Source organism: Anticarsia gemmatalis, chromosome 18 (genome assembly GCF_050436995.1).
Source record: "Anticarsia gemmatalis isolate Benzon Research Colony breed Stoneville strain chromosome 18, ilAntGemm2 primary, whole genome shotgun sequence".
Lineage (NCBI taxonomy): Eukaryota > Metazoa > Arthropoda > Insecta > Lepidoptera > Erebidae > Anticarsia > Anticarsia gemmatalis.
In genome coordinates, this window is record NC_134762.1 from 10,525,162 (window position 1) to 10,539,933 (window position 14,772).

A 14,772-nucleotide genomic window follows, 5' to 3' on the forward strand; every position below is an offset into this window, starting at 1 on the left:
GATCCTTCTATTTTTTACAATACCCAGTAAAGATTACCCGATGGGTATATTTTGATATACCCATCGGGTAATCTTATCGTACATATATTATTTGGGATATTAACTACAAGTAAAACACATTATATGAATATTTTTTTATTAATTTCACAAAAGTATTCATTAAAAGCCACAGTTTGAAGGCTTTTAAGCTGTCAAGCGATGACTGTATATAACATTATTTATTCCCATTGTTTATATCAACAGTGAGCTAGAAAACAGGAATAATTCACAAGCTATCTAATAAACTACATAAACGTTTATTTTTATAGAAAATATTGACATACTTCATCCGATAAAAGGCAGTCGAAGCTTGTTCACGTCTATTGCGCCTAAAGAGCACATCACACGAATGTTGGCAACACCAACTACCCGTGTGTTGCCACTCTCAAATATTTATATAATATTTTTTTGTATAAATAATGACTTTTATTACTTAGTATTAAAGTGTGGATAACACTATATTTACGTATTACAGAACAGCTCAGTGTATCATTATATTTATATAAGTGTGAAGCGACACTGATTTCTAATATTTGAAATATACTTTGAAGCTATTTTGTGATTCTAACTCGAATGCCTTACTCTAAGTTGAAAGAGAATTGTCTTCGAGTCTCTAGTGAATGAAGCAACAAATATGTAGTTGCTATTTGAGTGGTTTTATCAATATCAATTCGAAGTAATGAATTGAATTGAAGATCAAATCGAGATGTTGAAATCACTTGACCAACTCGAAGCTTATCCTCTTTGCTATATACTATTAATACCTATATTTGTCGAAGTGTTACAGACACAAAAACACTTTTAATTAATACATTTCGAGTAACTTTGGAACTCATTTCACCTCCCATAGTTCGAGAATCGAAATCTCGAACTCACTTGAATCGACTTTGACAGTTGACGGTCGACTTCGAACTATGGTAAGGTCAAATTTAATTCGAAAATCTTTTACATGGGTCCCAATTCCCTTTTTCCATTACAACTCTCCTTATGACATTCTAATTTCTACGTAAAGCTGCCAACGGCAACTCGTCAGCCATTTTGTTTACGCATGTAAAATGGCCGATTTTAGGATTTTTATGTAATCTAGTATAAATACGAGCGGATTTGGATATTACGTATAAATATATAATATTGAAAGCTCAATGTGTTTCGAACACCCTTGTGACAATGAGGTTAGCGATTCGAATGGGATTTAAACAATATTTTTATGTAATTGTCGACGAATCGTCAACCGATAATATTTAAAGTCAACTTATGCACTTTGACATGAAGTTGTAATAGCAATTTTTTCAAGAATTTCACTTTAATATTTAAATGGTTGGCTTTAAATATTAGTCTTACTAAAATGGCAAACTAAAGACATAATTTACGCCCAAAAAGCTTATATATAATATCATATAATACTCAATGAGGTGATCATACAAAAAATATTCATCTTTAGCAATCGAAATTTTCAATATCTTAAAGCTTAAGCAAAAATAAACTCTTTATTTATACTCATAGGGTCCTATATTCGTTTTAATTATACTACGAACGCAAGTTTTTTTTTGGATATCAAAGATCTTACTCTCTAGGTACATACCGTGCTCAACACCAATACTTTCCATACACACTGCCATTTTACAACTATCTGCAATACGACTGACTATCCATAGCGTGCTTACACCCACCCCAGCCCTAACTGGAAACTTCCAAACTATCAAATCATTATCTACCTTATATCTATTCCCATAAAGTTTACATTTATTTACAAAGTACGCCCACCAATCCCAACTAACCATTTATGAAATCTTAAACATAATTTTACACAAAAATCTATTTTAACATCAATAGTGTCCTGTGATGAGATATTGATTCACAGATAAAATATAAATAGCATTAAATTTACAAAAGCTTAACATACCTACTCTATGGACTAGGAATTTATAAGGTAACCTTCAAGAGACCAAGAATTTGGTAAATCCTAACAGTAGCTCTCAACTTTGAATGTAAAACTGCCAACAAGTGCAATTTTACAATACAGTCGAATACATCAAATACAAATATCAGCCCTAAACATTTATTTGATATTAGGACATCAGTAGCATTGTTCTAGTCTAGAATATTAACCTAACAACTATATTGATTTACCTAATGTTTATAAACTTTCCCATTATATTCTATTAAGTTTGTGAGTGCAAACTTATAGAATATTTGGACGACTTTGTAAACACTAAGTAAAGTAGTCAACAACGGCTAACATCAAATGAAATAGGCTTTTTACAACGGGAGTTACATACATGGTGTTCAACAAGTAGCTAGGAAAGATACTATTATATTGCTAACAGCTTTAGCATTATATAATATGATTTTACAGTGATTAATTTAATTAATGTTTTAGTCATACAGTCTGGTTACATATCTTATTGTGACAAACTTAGAGCGAGACTTATGTAAAAGATGGGTAAGCTAGCTTGCCTAATTTTGCGGTCATGACTTGTCGATACAAACAAATATTATTGACTTATTACCTACTTTAACATTAATTAAATTAATTTTCATTTCAGCTTGACAGTGATTTTATGATTTTGACGCCATTATTTATCATATAGCCTATGTATTTATGGGATTTATTATCTACAACAAACACGTATATTTCATAATTGTATTTACAAATTCAAGCGTCACTTGAAAACAGGTTATATAAATTGAAACAGTAACGTCGAAACAAAATATACCGGTTACAATATTGCACATAAGATTATGTATATTTCCACTAAATATGACAGCCTATTAGCGTAAAAAACTAATAGATATGTAAGATGCAGTCGAGTTTGTGAAATGTCAAATTCAAGATTGTCAAAATATGACTTTGACAAGTGACTTCGTAACGTGACTCGTGTCAAAACTTTGACAATTACTTGATTGTCAATTGAATTGTCAGAGTAAGCGAGACTATGATGGCTTTATTTATTAGTTTCTCAGTCAGATGGCATGTTTTGTATCGTTGTAACATGTAATTTTTATTCAACATTTTACAATTTTGAGATCAATTCATTTCTTACTTTTCTACCTCATATTATTATTTCAATGACGATGTTATTTGATCACACAGATTAGTCGTTATTTGATTTTTCAGAGACTTGTTTTCTCATACATCGATTACTGTTAGAACGATACAGATGCGATGACATGAGTTGGCGCAAGCGGTGCTTTACTGAGTGTTTGTCTGTGTGTGTGTCACACCGACGTCTGTAGGCGTGTGGACGTCTGTGTGTGTGTCTGTGTCCGTGTAAGTGTCGCCGGCGACATCGGCCGGCGGGCCGCACTCTGGGTCCTCATTTGCTGTGGGACCATCTGTAAAATTACAGTTATAATTACTATAGGAAAGTTTAAACAACATTATCTAACAACCAGACTAGCTGTTGTTAAGAATGGGCCCATTAAAGCACCTTGTGGCACTCATTACGTTCTCGAGTCATATTTTACCAATGTTCTCCAAAGCTTCAAGACCCTATCAGTAAGAATATCGTTCATAAAATTAACAAAGTCTTAACCACCTTTTACAGTCTTAAAAATTAAGGAATTATTTTATTATCTACATTGTCAAATGCTTAATCAAAGTTTCTGATGTTAAAAGTAGTAGTAGAAATTAAAAGTACCAGGTGTGTGCGGCTCGGCCAGTCCTGTTCAGGAGCCTCTACGCCCAGTGAGCGAACCAACGAGCGACTTGAGCGCGGCGCCCAGCGAGGCCCGGCCGCTGTCGCCGCAAGCTGCACTGCCGGCCGAAGACAGAGAGGCTCCGCCGTGGGCATCCAAGCATTTCTGATAACGCAGCTGAAAATGTACAATTATTTGTCAAAACAGATCAATTGTATCGCGGAGAAAAGATAAACTAAGTGGAATTCCCTTTATAGGTATGGATGAATCTCTATATTTTTAATTGCAATTATTCTCGTGTTACACAGACTGTTCTCTTTCTTTGCAGCCTGTAACAAGTCTGTCGCGTATCCAAAGTAAAGGTTTCCAAGTTCAATTACCAGCATAACAAGGTTTTTCCAAGGTACATACTTTATTAAAAAAAATGATTTTGCCATGTAGCTATGCTATGCTAGACATTATATTCAAAGAAACTGCTTGTTCAGTTTTTAATGTTCATAACGTCACAGAAACAGCTATTTTTATATTAGAAATGTCGATATTATTGTCATACCTTGCAAGCAGCCTCAATAGTCTTGCAGAGAGCTCCGGACGAGGGTTCAGCGTGGAAGGCATGCGCCACGAACAGGTCCTGTGCTGTGTGCACGATAAACGCGCAACGTCGCACGTCGCGACCGATGCCCAGGAACGACAGGTAGCGGACACGGCATTCCACTATCGGGGTGGTTTCCTGGACAGCAAATACGGTGATGTAGTCATTGTCACTTACAAAAAGGTTTTCTAATTTTATTTAAATTAGATCAACTGTAAATACCAGCCATTTGGCAAGCATCTTTATCAAGATTTCTAGTCAAATAATGAGTTTAACTGTGTAAGGAAAACGATACCGTTTACCCTTTAATTTACAGCCACCTTATTAAATATCGACTTGCAATCATATTTTTTGACCCCAACCGTTCTATACAAAAACCCTTGCTTAGCTTCTAATAGACAAAATCTATTCCTATCGTAATAATTTACCGGTATATATTGTATTAAGAACTTCTACTTCTGCCATCAGCATGTATTCAACACAGCACATGCAGCATTCAACTTCTTCAATAGGTTTCAAAGACCACACCTCTCAAACAACTCCAAAAACTTACCCCTTCATCAGTAATAGTAATCATCGACGGAGCAACAGCTACGGCTACCGGGCGCCACGCGGACGGCGGCCGAGCGGCTGCCAGTCTATCGAGCGCGTCGTTCAGCACACGCATGCCAGTAGCACGTGGCACTTCGGCACTGCCCAGGTATAGGGCTCGGACTGTCTTGCGGGGCTCCTCCATGGGAGTGGGGAATGCTGCGCCTACTGGAGAAGGTGGTGGATAAATACTGGTTAATGGAGAGTGGGATAAGAAAATGGATTTTGAGAAAAGTAAGATAAAGATACTGTTAAGCTATCAAGAAATTTATTCAAGATATCATCGTTGATGTAGCCTTGATCATAAAATAAAATAATCAACGCATTAACCCAATTTGAGTTAATTCGACTTATAATCTGAAAGCGTACCAAAAATTGCAATTTGCATGTTTGGATGATCATAGAAAAATTAAGATTGTTGTAATATGCGTCATATGATTTTATCTTGCCTATTCATTTAAAACGATTTTACCATCGCCAAAAAACTGTTTCAAAAATACTTTACGCCTTAGAAAACGTGCCGTAGCGACTTATATAATAAATAATAATAATAATTTCATTTATTTCAAGTAACAGTGACTCATTGGGTTAGTAACAATATTCCTTAATAACTATGTTAATATATTAAATTACAACATAAACACACACAAAACATTAGACACAGTAAACAAACATACAAACACACACAAAACAATAGGCACAGTAAACATAAAATAAAATAGTTCAGACCAGGCACACAAATCACCGCCGCACCATCCCGTGGGAAGTAGCACAGCAGTGATTCATGTACCTACAGTCCAACCTATCCGCTATCATCTTCAGAATGCTGTTGGAGCTAGCCCTCATTCTGCGCACCAGGGATGCACACCTTTTGCGAATCGTGGTGTAAAAACAATCCACTCTCGCTTCAGCGAACATACCTGATGCACTACAAAACCTAGGCAGCCCCAAAAACATTCTGAAGGCATTATTATATTGGATGCGGTATTGGATAAAATAATAAATCTCTTACCAGACAGCGGTCTAGGACGCCTCGTGGCAGGTAGATCAGTAGGCCTCGGCGGTGGCTGCAAAGACCTCTCAATCATGATGCGCTTGCAGATGTCCCTCAGAGCGTTAGCGATGCTCCTAGCTGGTGCCTCGCAGCGGAACACGTGGCACATGTGCTTGCGTGTCGCGCGATCACGGGCGACGTACGCAAAGTCCCTGGACACAAATGTTATAGTGAGGTTGGCAAGAAATTGTGACTGGTCTTTTGTGTGGATTTGATTAAAGCGTTGAGAAGATTGCTATGATTTTGTTAATGTCTGGAGTCTTTTCAGACATTTGTTTCTGAGTCTGATGTAAGGCATAGATAGTATGCTTTCTTATGTGCCTTCTGGCTGCGTATTTCTTTTTACTCGAATATAATGTGACTTTTTTTTTCATCATTCATATTGCTGTGTTTTATCCTCTTTCTTATATTATTATGTTGTAGTGTGACAATATAATAATAAAACTATGCCTTGTATTTAAAATTGTTGAATGGAACCGAAAAGCAAATGGAAGGTATGGTCTTTTCTATATTTAAGTTGTTGAGGCATACCACGATGGTTAATTACGCAAAGAAATGTTCAAGACAAATAATTAGTTTGCGTGTTTGTCGATGAAATAACAGCGTTTCAGTGATTGTCGTGACCACGACATATTGCGTGACGTAAAGCCGAAAATCGTATGTGTTTCTAAAAGCAATGTACACAACACTAACACAAAGACACCTACCTATATCGAAAAAGAAAAACCTAGTCACTAGAATATTGCACTAGGACACATGAATTTGAAACTACGAAATCTTCTGTAAAAAAATCTAAAATGCAGTTCGTTTCCGAAAGATTTACCGATGCGAATGGAATTTAGAATCGTATTTATAAGCAGATAAGGTTTAAAATAGTAAATATTGTTTCTCAATCGAAGGTAAATCTTACTGAAACGAACTACACATCCTGTAAATTATCATACCTTTCACTATTCCGAGAGAGCGAGATGGAAAAACAGAGTATTTTAGTCGAGTTTTATGAGATCGTGTAAGGAGTGAAAGGGATGGAGGCTTACCGGCCGTTGTCCCTGCCGACGCCCCACACGCGGATGGTGTGGATAGGCTGTGTGTGCAGTGTGTTCAGGCTCTCTGGGTCGATCAGTTTCAGGGCTCCGTCGTCCAGGTCCATGAAGAGGTCTTTGCCCTGATGAAAAGAGACTTTATGTTCAGTTGTTGTTGTTTGTCGTATGGTTAGTGGTCAACCTAGTGTCAAAGTTGTTCAAGCCGCCCGAGAGGTCTTTGTAGACTAATGTCTTAGTAGACTATTGTCTTAGTAGACTATTGTCTACTAAGACATTAGGCGTTAAGCCCGGACCGACTTTTTACGTGACAAATACCGCTATGCGGTCACCTATGGAATGACCGCGCCAAGGGTTGCTTAACCCGCAGATCGTTTACCGACCGGTGAGCGCAACTAGCTATGGGCGCCTCTTTTATGTTCAGAAAAAGCAAGGAAAGGAAGATGTTGTGTGTGCTCTTAAGTAAATAGCGTCAATTAAATTACACTGATGGATAAAATAATTTCCTGTGTGTATTAATTAATGTCTTCCTCTATTACAAACAGAATTACTAAAATAACATGCTCGACTTGTTTGTTGACGTGGAAAATAAAAACCAACTGAGGGTAGGTGTGAAAATGCGCGCCACAGGAAGACGACGCTTGACAGCTACATCAGTTAACCCGTGACCGCGGTCGATGCGATTCGCGGAAACGTCGCGTCGGAAAAACAAGTGTATCCTAACCTAATTTTCAATCGCGTTTAGAACCCGTTGTATTATAATGTGTACAAGACGTGCGAGCTATAAATCGTGACCATGTTTTTCTTAAAGTGTCGCTTCAACGAGTGAAGGTTGGCAATCAGCGCTGCATATATCGTCTTATCCTTTGCCAGACATAACAGTTCAGCAGCACTCCCTATACTCACTATGTTACAAAATTTATAACACGTGTTATTGTGAGTCAACCACAAAAGATAGACATATGCTATCGTGGGATATTTTCTTTATAATTTTATATGTTAGAAATGTAATGAAGTTAGTTATATATAGATAGTTAATAGAAACGTAGAATATTTCCGTTATAAGTACATAGTTTTGCTGCACCTTTAACCAAAGTAAATATTTATAATCTACTCACATCACCCCAACGTCCGACTTGGTCGAGCAGATCATTGCGGCCGAGGCTGAGGTCTACGATGCACTTGTTGACGGCACGGCTGGACCTCTCCGGTGTGAGGTCGGACTCCGAGATCTCCACCCAGCCGAGGGAGCGGACGAAGAACCGGACTGCACGGCCGTTGTCGGGTTCTGGACGGGCAGGGAAACTGCGGCGTCTGTTGAAGATGACGAATGGTGAGTACAGTCTGATATAAGTATTATTAAATGTTATAGCCAACAATTCAAAGGATACTCATTTTTCTTATGTTCTACTTCAGTCTCGTGTTGTCTTGTGACTTTATTGTTTGTTGTTTCAATAAATGTAATTTTGAGCAATACTTAAAATTGAGTATTGTTTGAGTATTTGGCCATTTTTATTAAGACGTCGTTTTTGATAACTTTTGTTCGAGATGAAAGCCTTTAATGGGCATTTCTCAGAAATGAAGTGTTTTTGCATAATTTATCTGGCAAAATTTTAGATTCTTATTTTGGCGAAGATATCGCAGTAATATCATAGCGTTTTCAAAAAGATACTCGATAATAGCGGAGGCCCTCCTGTAGTCGCATTAGTTAATGAAATACAATGTTTTAAAATTTTTGATTACCAGCGGAATGAGATGTGACCAGGTGGATGAGAAATAAGGCACAGGTAAATTAGAAAAATGTGAAATAAAAAACGCAAGCAGCCGTTTCTTTGGCTTATAATAAATAAATCACAGTCACAATTAGGAACACTTCCAGGTAAACTCTTAAAAACCTTAGTAAATCGGAAAAAAGTGTTGAGAAATGTAAAAATAGTTCACATCTTCAAAACTGTTATAAAGTTCGTACAAACATGATCAAGATACACTTGAATAAGACAAGTATATGATCAGGATCATATAATTTACTTATTTATAATATTTTATAAGAGATTTGGAAGGATTTTGAACTTGTATTATCTATGCCATAATAATTATCAGTGGTCGATATAACAAAATCAGTTCGACTCTACTTTCATTTTTTTTATATTATGTTTGTGTACAGGGGTTTAAACTATTATCATTCTTTCAGTACTATTTACTTTTCTTTGACACAAACAATTACAATTTAATTACTTTCAGGTTTTTTCTACACTTGTCGTAATGTTTTTTCAGATTGGATTTAATTTATGAATTACTCGACTCCTATTAGTCGTAGCGTGATGATATATAGACTATAGCATTCCTCAATAAATAGGCTATCCAACAGTAAAAGAAATCTTCAATTCGTACCAGTAGTTCCTGAGATTAGCGTGTTCAAACAAACAAACAAAATTTCGACTTTTATAATATTAGTATAGATTTTATCGTTTTTGTAAATCTTATGGGTATTTTCTTATTGGACAATTTTACAAAATTGATGAAGACAACGGTGTAACCAGCAGTATCTATCATTTATTTTCAGGATGAGTATAATATTTCAGAGAAATAGCGATTCTCTTTTGTTCTTTTTTCCTTAAATAATAAGCCTTAAATTTCTTTCTACATCTTTTTCTTCACACTATCTGTTGTCTTGATGATATTTCTTCAATACTCAATAGTTTTTTCGCCTTTGTACCTGAGATATCTGTCTATCCTTCTCTTCTTTATCTTTCAACAGCTGTTGGTTACTTTTAACATATTCATACTGTTTTCTCTCTGCTCACCGTTTTAACAAGTCTTTCTTCTGTAGTCTGTTTCTTTATTTTCCCCTATTCTTTGATCTAGAACTTAAATAAACAATAATTTAGTCATTAATAAGGGAAAATTTACCGAAATCATAATTTACCTGGGACATATCTCATTTATCTGGTGCAAATTCGCCAGAGAAACCCAGGTGAATTAGGGCCAGATTTATTAGTTTTTCTCATAAAAATCCATTTATCTTGTTATTTTAATACAGTTATTGAATAAAAAAAAGAAAATAATGTTGTAAAACCCCAATGAAACAATCTGATGTGTTTTGTGAATAATATTCTGTCAATATTGGTAAAACAAATACGACCATAAAAATTAGTTTACTTACCTTACAAAATCCAATTTCGAAGTCGATATCATGTATAATTTTGGCGAGGAGCAGCAAAGAAACGTGGTCATGGTATTAAAACACGGAGGAGACTAGCAGCGAGCGGGCCAGGAGCCTTCACCAGCTGTGCAAGCGACGGTTTTTGTGGGAAGTTAACGCAAAGATGGGCCAGATAAATTATGCTTATGCGTTCGGACATTCTTAAAACTTCCATAACTATTGTAGTTTATAATAAAACCAAAAATATAATACTGGAAATTATAGTTAAATGGTTAAAGTACCGATGTACATAAATAAATTCAGTATTTTTTTAAGAAATCAATATTTTTTTAAAGCATAATTAGATCAATTTCACGTTAGGACACGCCATATAAATTAGATTTCGACTGTATTCTATTTTTTATTATTTTAATAACAATATCAAATGATACATTAAACGTAGGCCTCGATAGATAATTTACGTTTACGTAGAAATAAAAATTATCGATAATAAAATCTATTCATTTATATACGTTCTCTGATGAAAAACCGCTAAAACTCACCCTTTTGAGAATTGCCCTAATGCGGTTGTTCTTGCATTTTTACGGTCACATTTTGAAGGTACTCTAATAGCTAAAAAAGATATTAAAATGTGCATTATAGGCAGGCAGTATATGGCTTGTCTTACAAGCAAAATTGAATCCAAATCCGTTGAATACAAGTTGTTTGTGTATCATTGTTCGCTACCAATACCGATTTGCCGTAACTTTGTTACATTGTTATCGCAAATCCATTTTATAATCGTCTAGTTATATAGATACAGTTTTTACTCCTATATTAACTTTCGAACTTATGAATGTTTCTGTCATAACAAACTTCTAAAGTTAAGGCAACTTTATGCAAGGTACGCCGCTGGTACGAGTAGAGGAACACAAGATTCTGAATTTAGGACACTAGTGTCACGCAAGCATATGCAACTAACGGAGGCCTGTTTGATAAAGCCACCTTATTTTTTAAATACACAGAATTATTAATTCTAACCTAGGCTCTACTAATTTGTTGGACTATAAAGGGTTTCATATAACATTATATAAGTAAGTAGGTACATAATTTTCTTTAAGCACGTGACGTTCGTGCTGAACTAAATGATTTTGATACAGTTCTAAGGTTTGTTTGGTTTGCACGTCTGTTTATACTTTGACACAAATTGTGATTGTCTTGACTCTAAGCCTTATAATATGCACAGAAATAAGTGAATTTTTAAACAATTTAAATGTATTATCTCGTTACCAACCAGTTGACTCATGATCGCCAACAAACTGGTTGACAGTTTGGCGATTTTTGTATGTATTTTATAATGTGATGTATTATATGAATAAACGTTATAAAAAAAAAAAAAATAGGGCAGGTGTAGTTTTACCTACTCCGTTTTTTATTCAACGTTTTCTTACGGTTAGTCTAAAAAACATATATTTAGGATTAGGAAAATGACTTATTTTATATTGTCTCATTGAAAAATTTGTTTTTTTTACATAATATTTATCTCAACCCTGCATTATTATAATGATATAGGCAGAATTATAAAGTAGGCAGAATTTATAGGGTGCCAAATTTTTACCGTGTTACCTTTTCTGTTCTGCGTCAATATATTTATATCCTTATTTACGACAGTCTAATAAAATAAGCAAAAAGTATCTTATAAAAAGTAACACGACGTAAACACGGATCTCAAGTTCAGCACTCAACCCTGAACTTTAGGAAAGTTGAACGAGATCTTAAGATATTAATACACGTCATAACTCACACTCAATCCTTTGGGTATACATGATACGAAATATTCTTAAACTTTACTCGGCTATTTTGTGAAACTGACGCATGTGAGCTGAGCAATTTTTTTGTTCTTTTTTGTTGACATTATGTACCTCAACGCTGTTACTAGACTTAATTATTTACTGGAGACATATACCTATTAACATAAGGGACTAGGTAAATAGTATAAGGCACTAGGTACATAAGTAGTATAAGGCACTAGGTACTTCAAAACTCCGATTTATAGATAAATCTTTAGTTGTTTAATGTTTAGTTGAGAAGTTCTGAGTTCTCTCTAGAACTGGTCCACTAGAACTACATTTCTTCAAGCAATTGAAATGTTTCTTAGGTGGTTATATTACAGCGTTTTCCTTGTTTTAGCGAGTGATAGTTCTAACATATATACATACCTAGAATATATATTACTAGCTGACCCGCGCAACTTCGCTTGCGTCACCTAAGAGAATGGGTCCAAATTTTCCCCGTTTTTGTAACATTTTTCGTTGCTACTCCGCTCCTAATGACCGTAGCGTGATGTTATATAGCCTATAGCCTTCCTCGATAAATGGTCTATCTAACACCGAAAGAATTTTCCAAATCGGACCAGTAGTTCCTGAGATTAGCGCGTTCAAACAAACAAACAAACAAACAAACAAACAAACTCTTCAGCTTTATTATATTAGTATAGATATGAAATTGAGTAAGCCCTATTTGAGACCTTAACTTTCTACAAGAAAATAAACACCAATGCGCTAATTTCTGCATACCCTATTTCATAAAATTTCATCAAAAACTTACTTGTAAGACATCTCCTCTTTCCGTTTCCTCTCAGCCTCCTGGTCCACATGGTCCAAGGCCCCACTGGTAGTACTCCTGGTGACCGAGCTGGTCATCACATTGCCTTCGTACTTGGACACCTCGGAGAGATTAGAGCAGTCACGCACCATGGAGATGCGAGACTCCTTGGCTTCCACAGGCGGCATTTTGGGGATCTCTCTCTGGATCGTGCCGCTTTTTATGTGCCAGTAGTATGGGCCGTCGTTGTCTGGAGAAGAAATGGGATTTTAGTTCTGGAGAATTTAAACAAAGCAGATGAAGCCTGAGAATAAATCAAAGTTAAATAAACCTTAATTGTGTATGCGCCATGTAGCTTAAAATATGGCAGCTTAACGACGCGTCGCGATGTCAATGATCTTTTTGTCATGCTGTTTTTATCAACATACGATAGGAATTAGGGTTAAATTTCGTTTGATTTGTTCTTAGCATCTTCGCGGCGCTTCTTGCGTTCGCTTCTCTTTGCGTTGAGCCTTAGACTTTTGACGGCACAATAGATTGAACATAGAGATACTATAGTAGGATCCCAGCAAACTTTAACAGATGACTGCATGAATATCTATGTAGAGGTACATCTTACTAAACTTTTCTATGCAACGCCATGGGAATAATAAACCGATGATAATTTCACAAGTGTAGTAACTCTTTCGTCAAATATCAAGTAGAAAGATGCGCAATGAAGGGTCCGTGCCAAAATGACCGTAAAGATTGATTAAACCGCCAATGATTAAATCAAAGCAACCGTTAATGCATTAATGCGATGAGATTTAAGTAACCATTAAAAATTGTTGAAGGTTTAAAGATCTTTTTAAAAAAACGTAGTGTAAGTATATCGTTCAGGAAAATAAGGTATAGGTACTGTTTTCTTTATAAGCGATAAGCTATAAATGTATAACCACCACGTCTAAAAGCAATGGAAAAGGGAAAATAAAAAGGAGGAGAAGTAATTTTATTACTCTTTTTCAGTTCTCTAAGAAATTTCTTTATCCAGAAGACTTTTTGTGTTAGCCTGTACTGTCATTTGGCTGGGCAAAGGCTATCCCAATTAGGAAAATAAAAATGTCAAACATGCCATAAAATGGGTAACCAAACCAAAACTAGCCATAGATACAAAAATATCAAAAAAATATAACGGTAAATAAAAAGTTTCCACCTACTTCCCTTACCTTCATGTTTTTCCCAGCCCGGCGGCAGCTGCGGCTCCTTCTTCGGCCGGAGCTTGACTGGTATCGCGTACAGATCATCGTTAGGACCCTCAGCGGAGTGCGGGACTGAGGCCGAGTGACTCTTCTCTGAGTCCTCGCGATCAGCTCGCTCCTTCTCCGGAGGGGGAGACTCCTCGCCCCCTTGAGGGGGTGTGATCAGACCGGTTTTGTCACTGAAAGAAAGAAATTGTTAAGTTGTTCAGTGTGTACCAATTAGTATGGTGGTATTTTCTACTAGGATGTTTTGAGCACAAGTACAGTTAGTTTAAGATTTGTGACATAAGGCATTTTCTGGATTTGGTTTAGGGTCTTCGGCCGTGGTATAGCTTCTGTAGTTTGAACGATTGTGGATCAAAAGTTATCAAATTTCTGAGATGATTAATATTCCGGAGTTCAGTTACTCATTTGTCAAGTGGGTCGTGAGCTATAACATTTCCAATGTTATTGTATTTTCGGTTTACGTTTGGAACTGTTTAAAGATAACTTTGGTATATCCTAAACCTATTTGTCATCTTAAATCTAACCTGATCTAGACAAACAGTACGAATCTTTCAAGCCTACCTAGTAAATAACCTGAATCTGTAACATTAGCTCATGAACTTGTTAGTAAAGTAATATAAAACATTGTACAGTTTAATGTGCCACATGGTTTATGAGTTATAAAATAAAAAATAAACAAGCAACGTTACGTGACTGCGCTCGTGCGTCACTTGCTTTGTATGAATCACGGTGCGATGTGGTGTGAGTGGTAGAGCGGAGGCGGGAGCGGTTTTGTATGAACAAATGTCTGTTAGGACATTTTATTGCTAGTAACTTTACGCTTTATT

General features: G+C 36.0%; 1 protein-coding gene across 6 annotated transcripts in view; it reads right to left on the minus strand.

The window, feature by feature from the left end:
• Positions 1–119: 119 nt before the first annotated feature.
• The window catches only part of LOC142980418 (protein Fe65 homolog), an 87,016-nt gene continuing 72,363 nt past the window's right edge, over positions 120–14,772 (minus strand). For 5 of the 6 annotated variants that reach the window (XM_076125778.1, XM_076125781.1, XM_076125780.1 and 2 more), the window contains 9 exons: positions 13,907–14,118; positions 12,705–12,951; positions 8,074–8,269; positions 6,953–7,080; positions 5,874–6,067; positions 4,824–5,029; positions 4,232–4,408; positions 3,681–3,855; positions 120–3,375 (listed from right to left, as the gene is read on the minus strand). In XM_076125778.1, coding sequence (XP_075981893.1) covers positions 3,709–3,855; positions 4,232–4,408; positions 4,824–5,029; positions 5,874–6,067; positions 6,953–7,080; positions 8,074–8,269; positions 12,705–12,951; positions 13,907–14,118 — 1,507 coding nt within the window. In that variant the 3' untranslated portion in view covers positions 120–3,375; positions 3,681–3,708. The remainder of the gene's footprint in view (positions 3,376–3,680; positions 3,856–4,231; positions 4,409–4,823; positions 5,030–5,873; positions 6,068–6,952; positions 7,081–8,073; positions 8,270–12,704; positions 12,952–13,906; positions 14,119–14,772) is intronic. The other variant, XM_076125779.1, reaches the window with a different exon arrangement.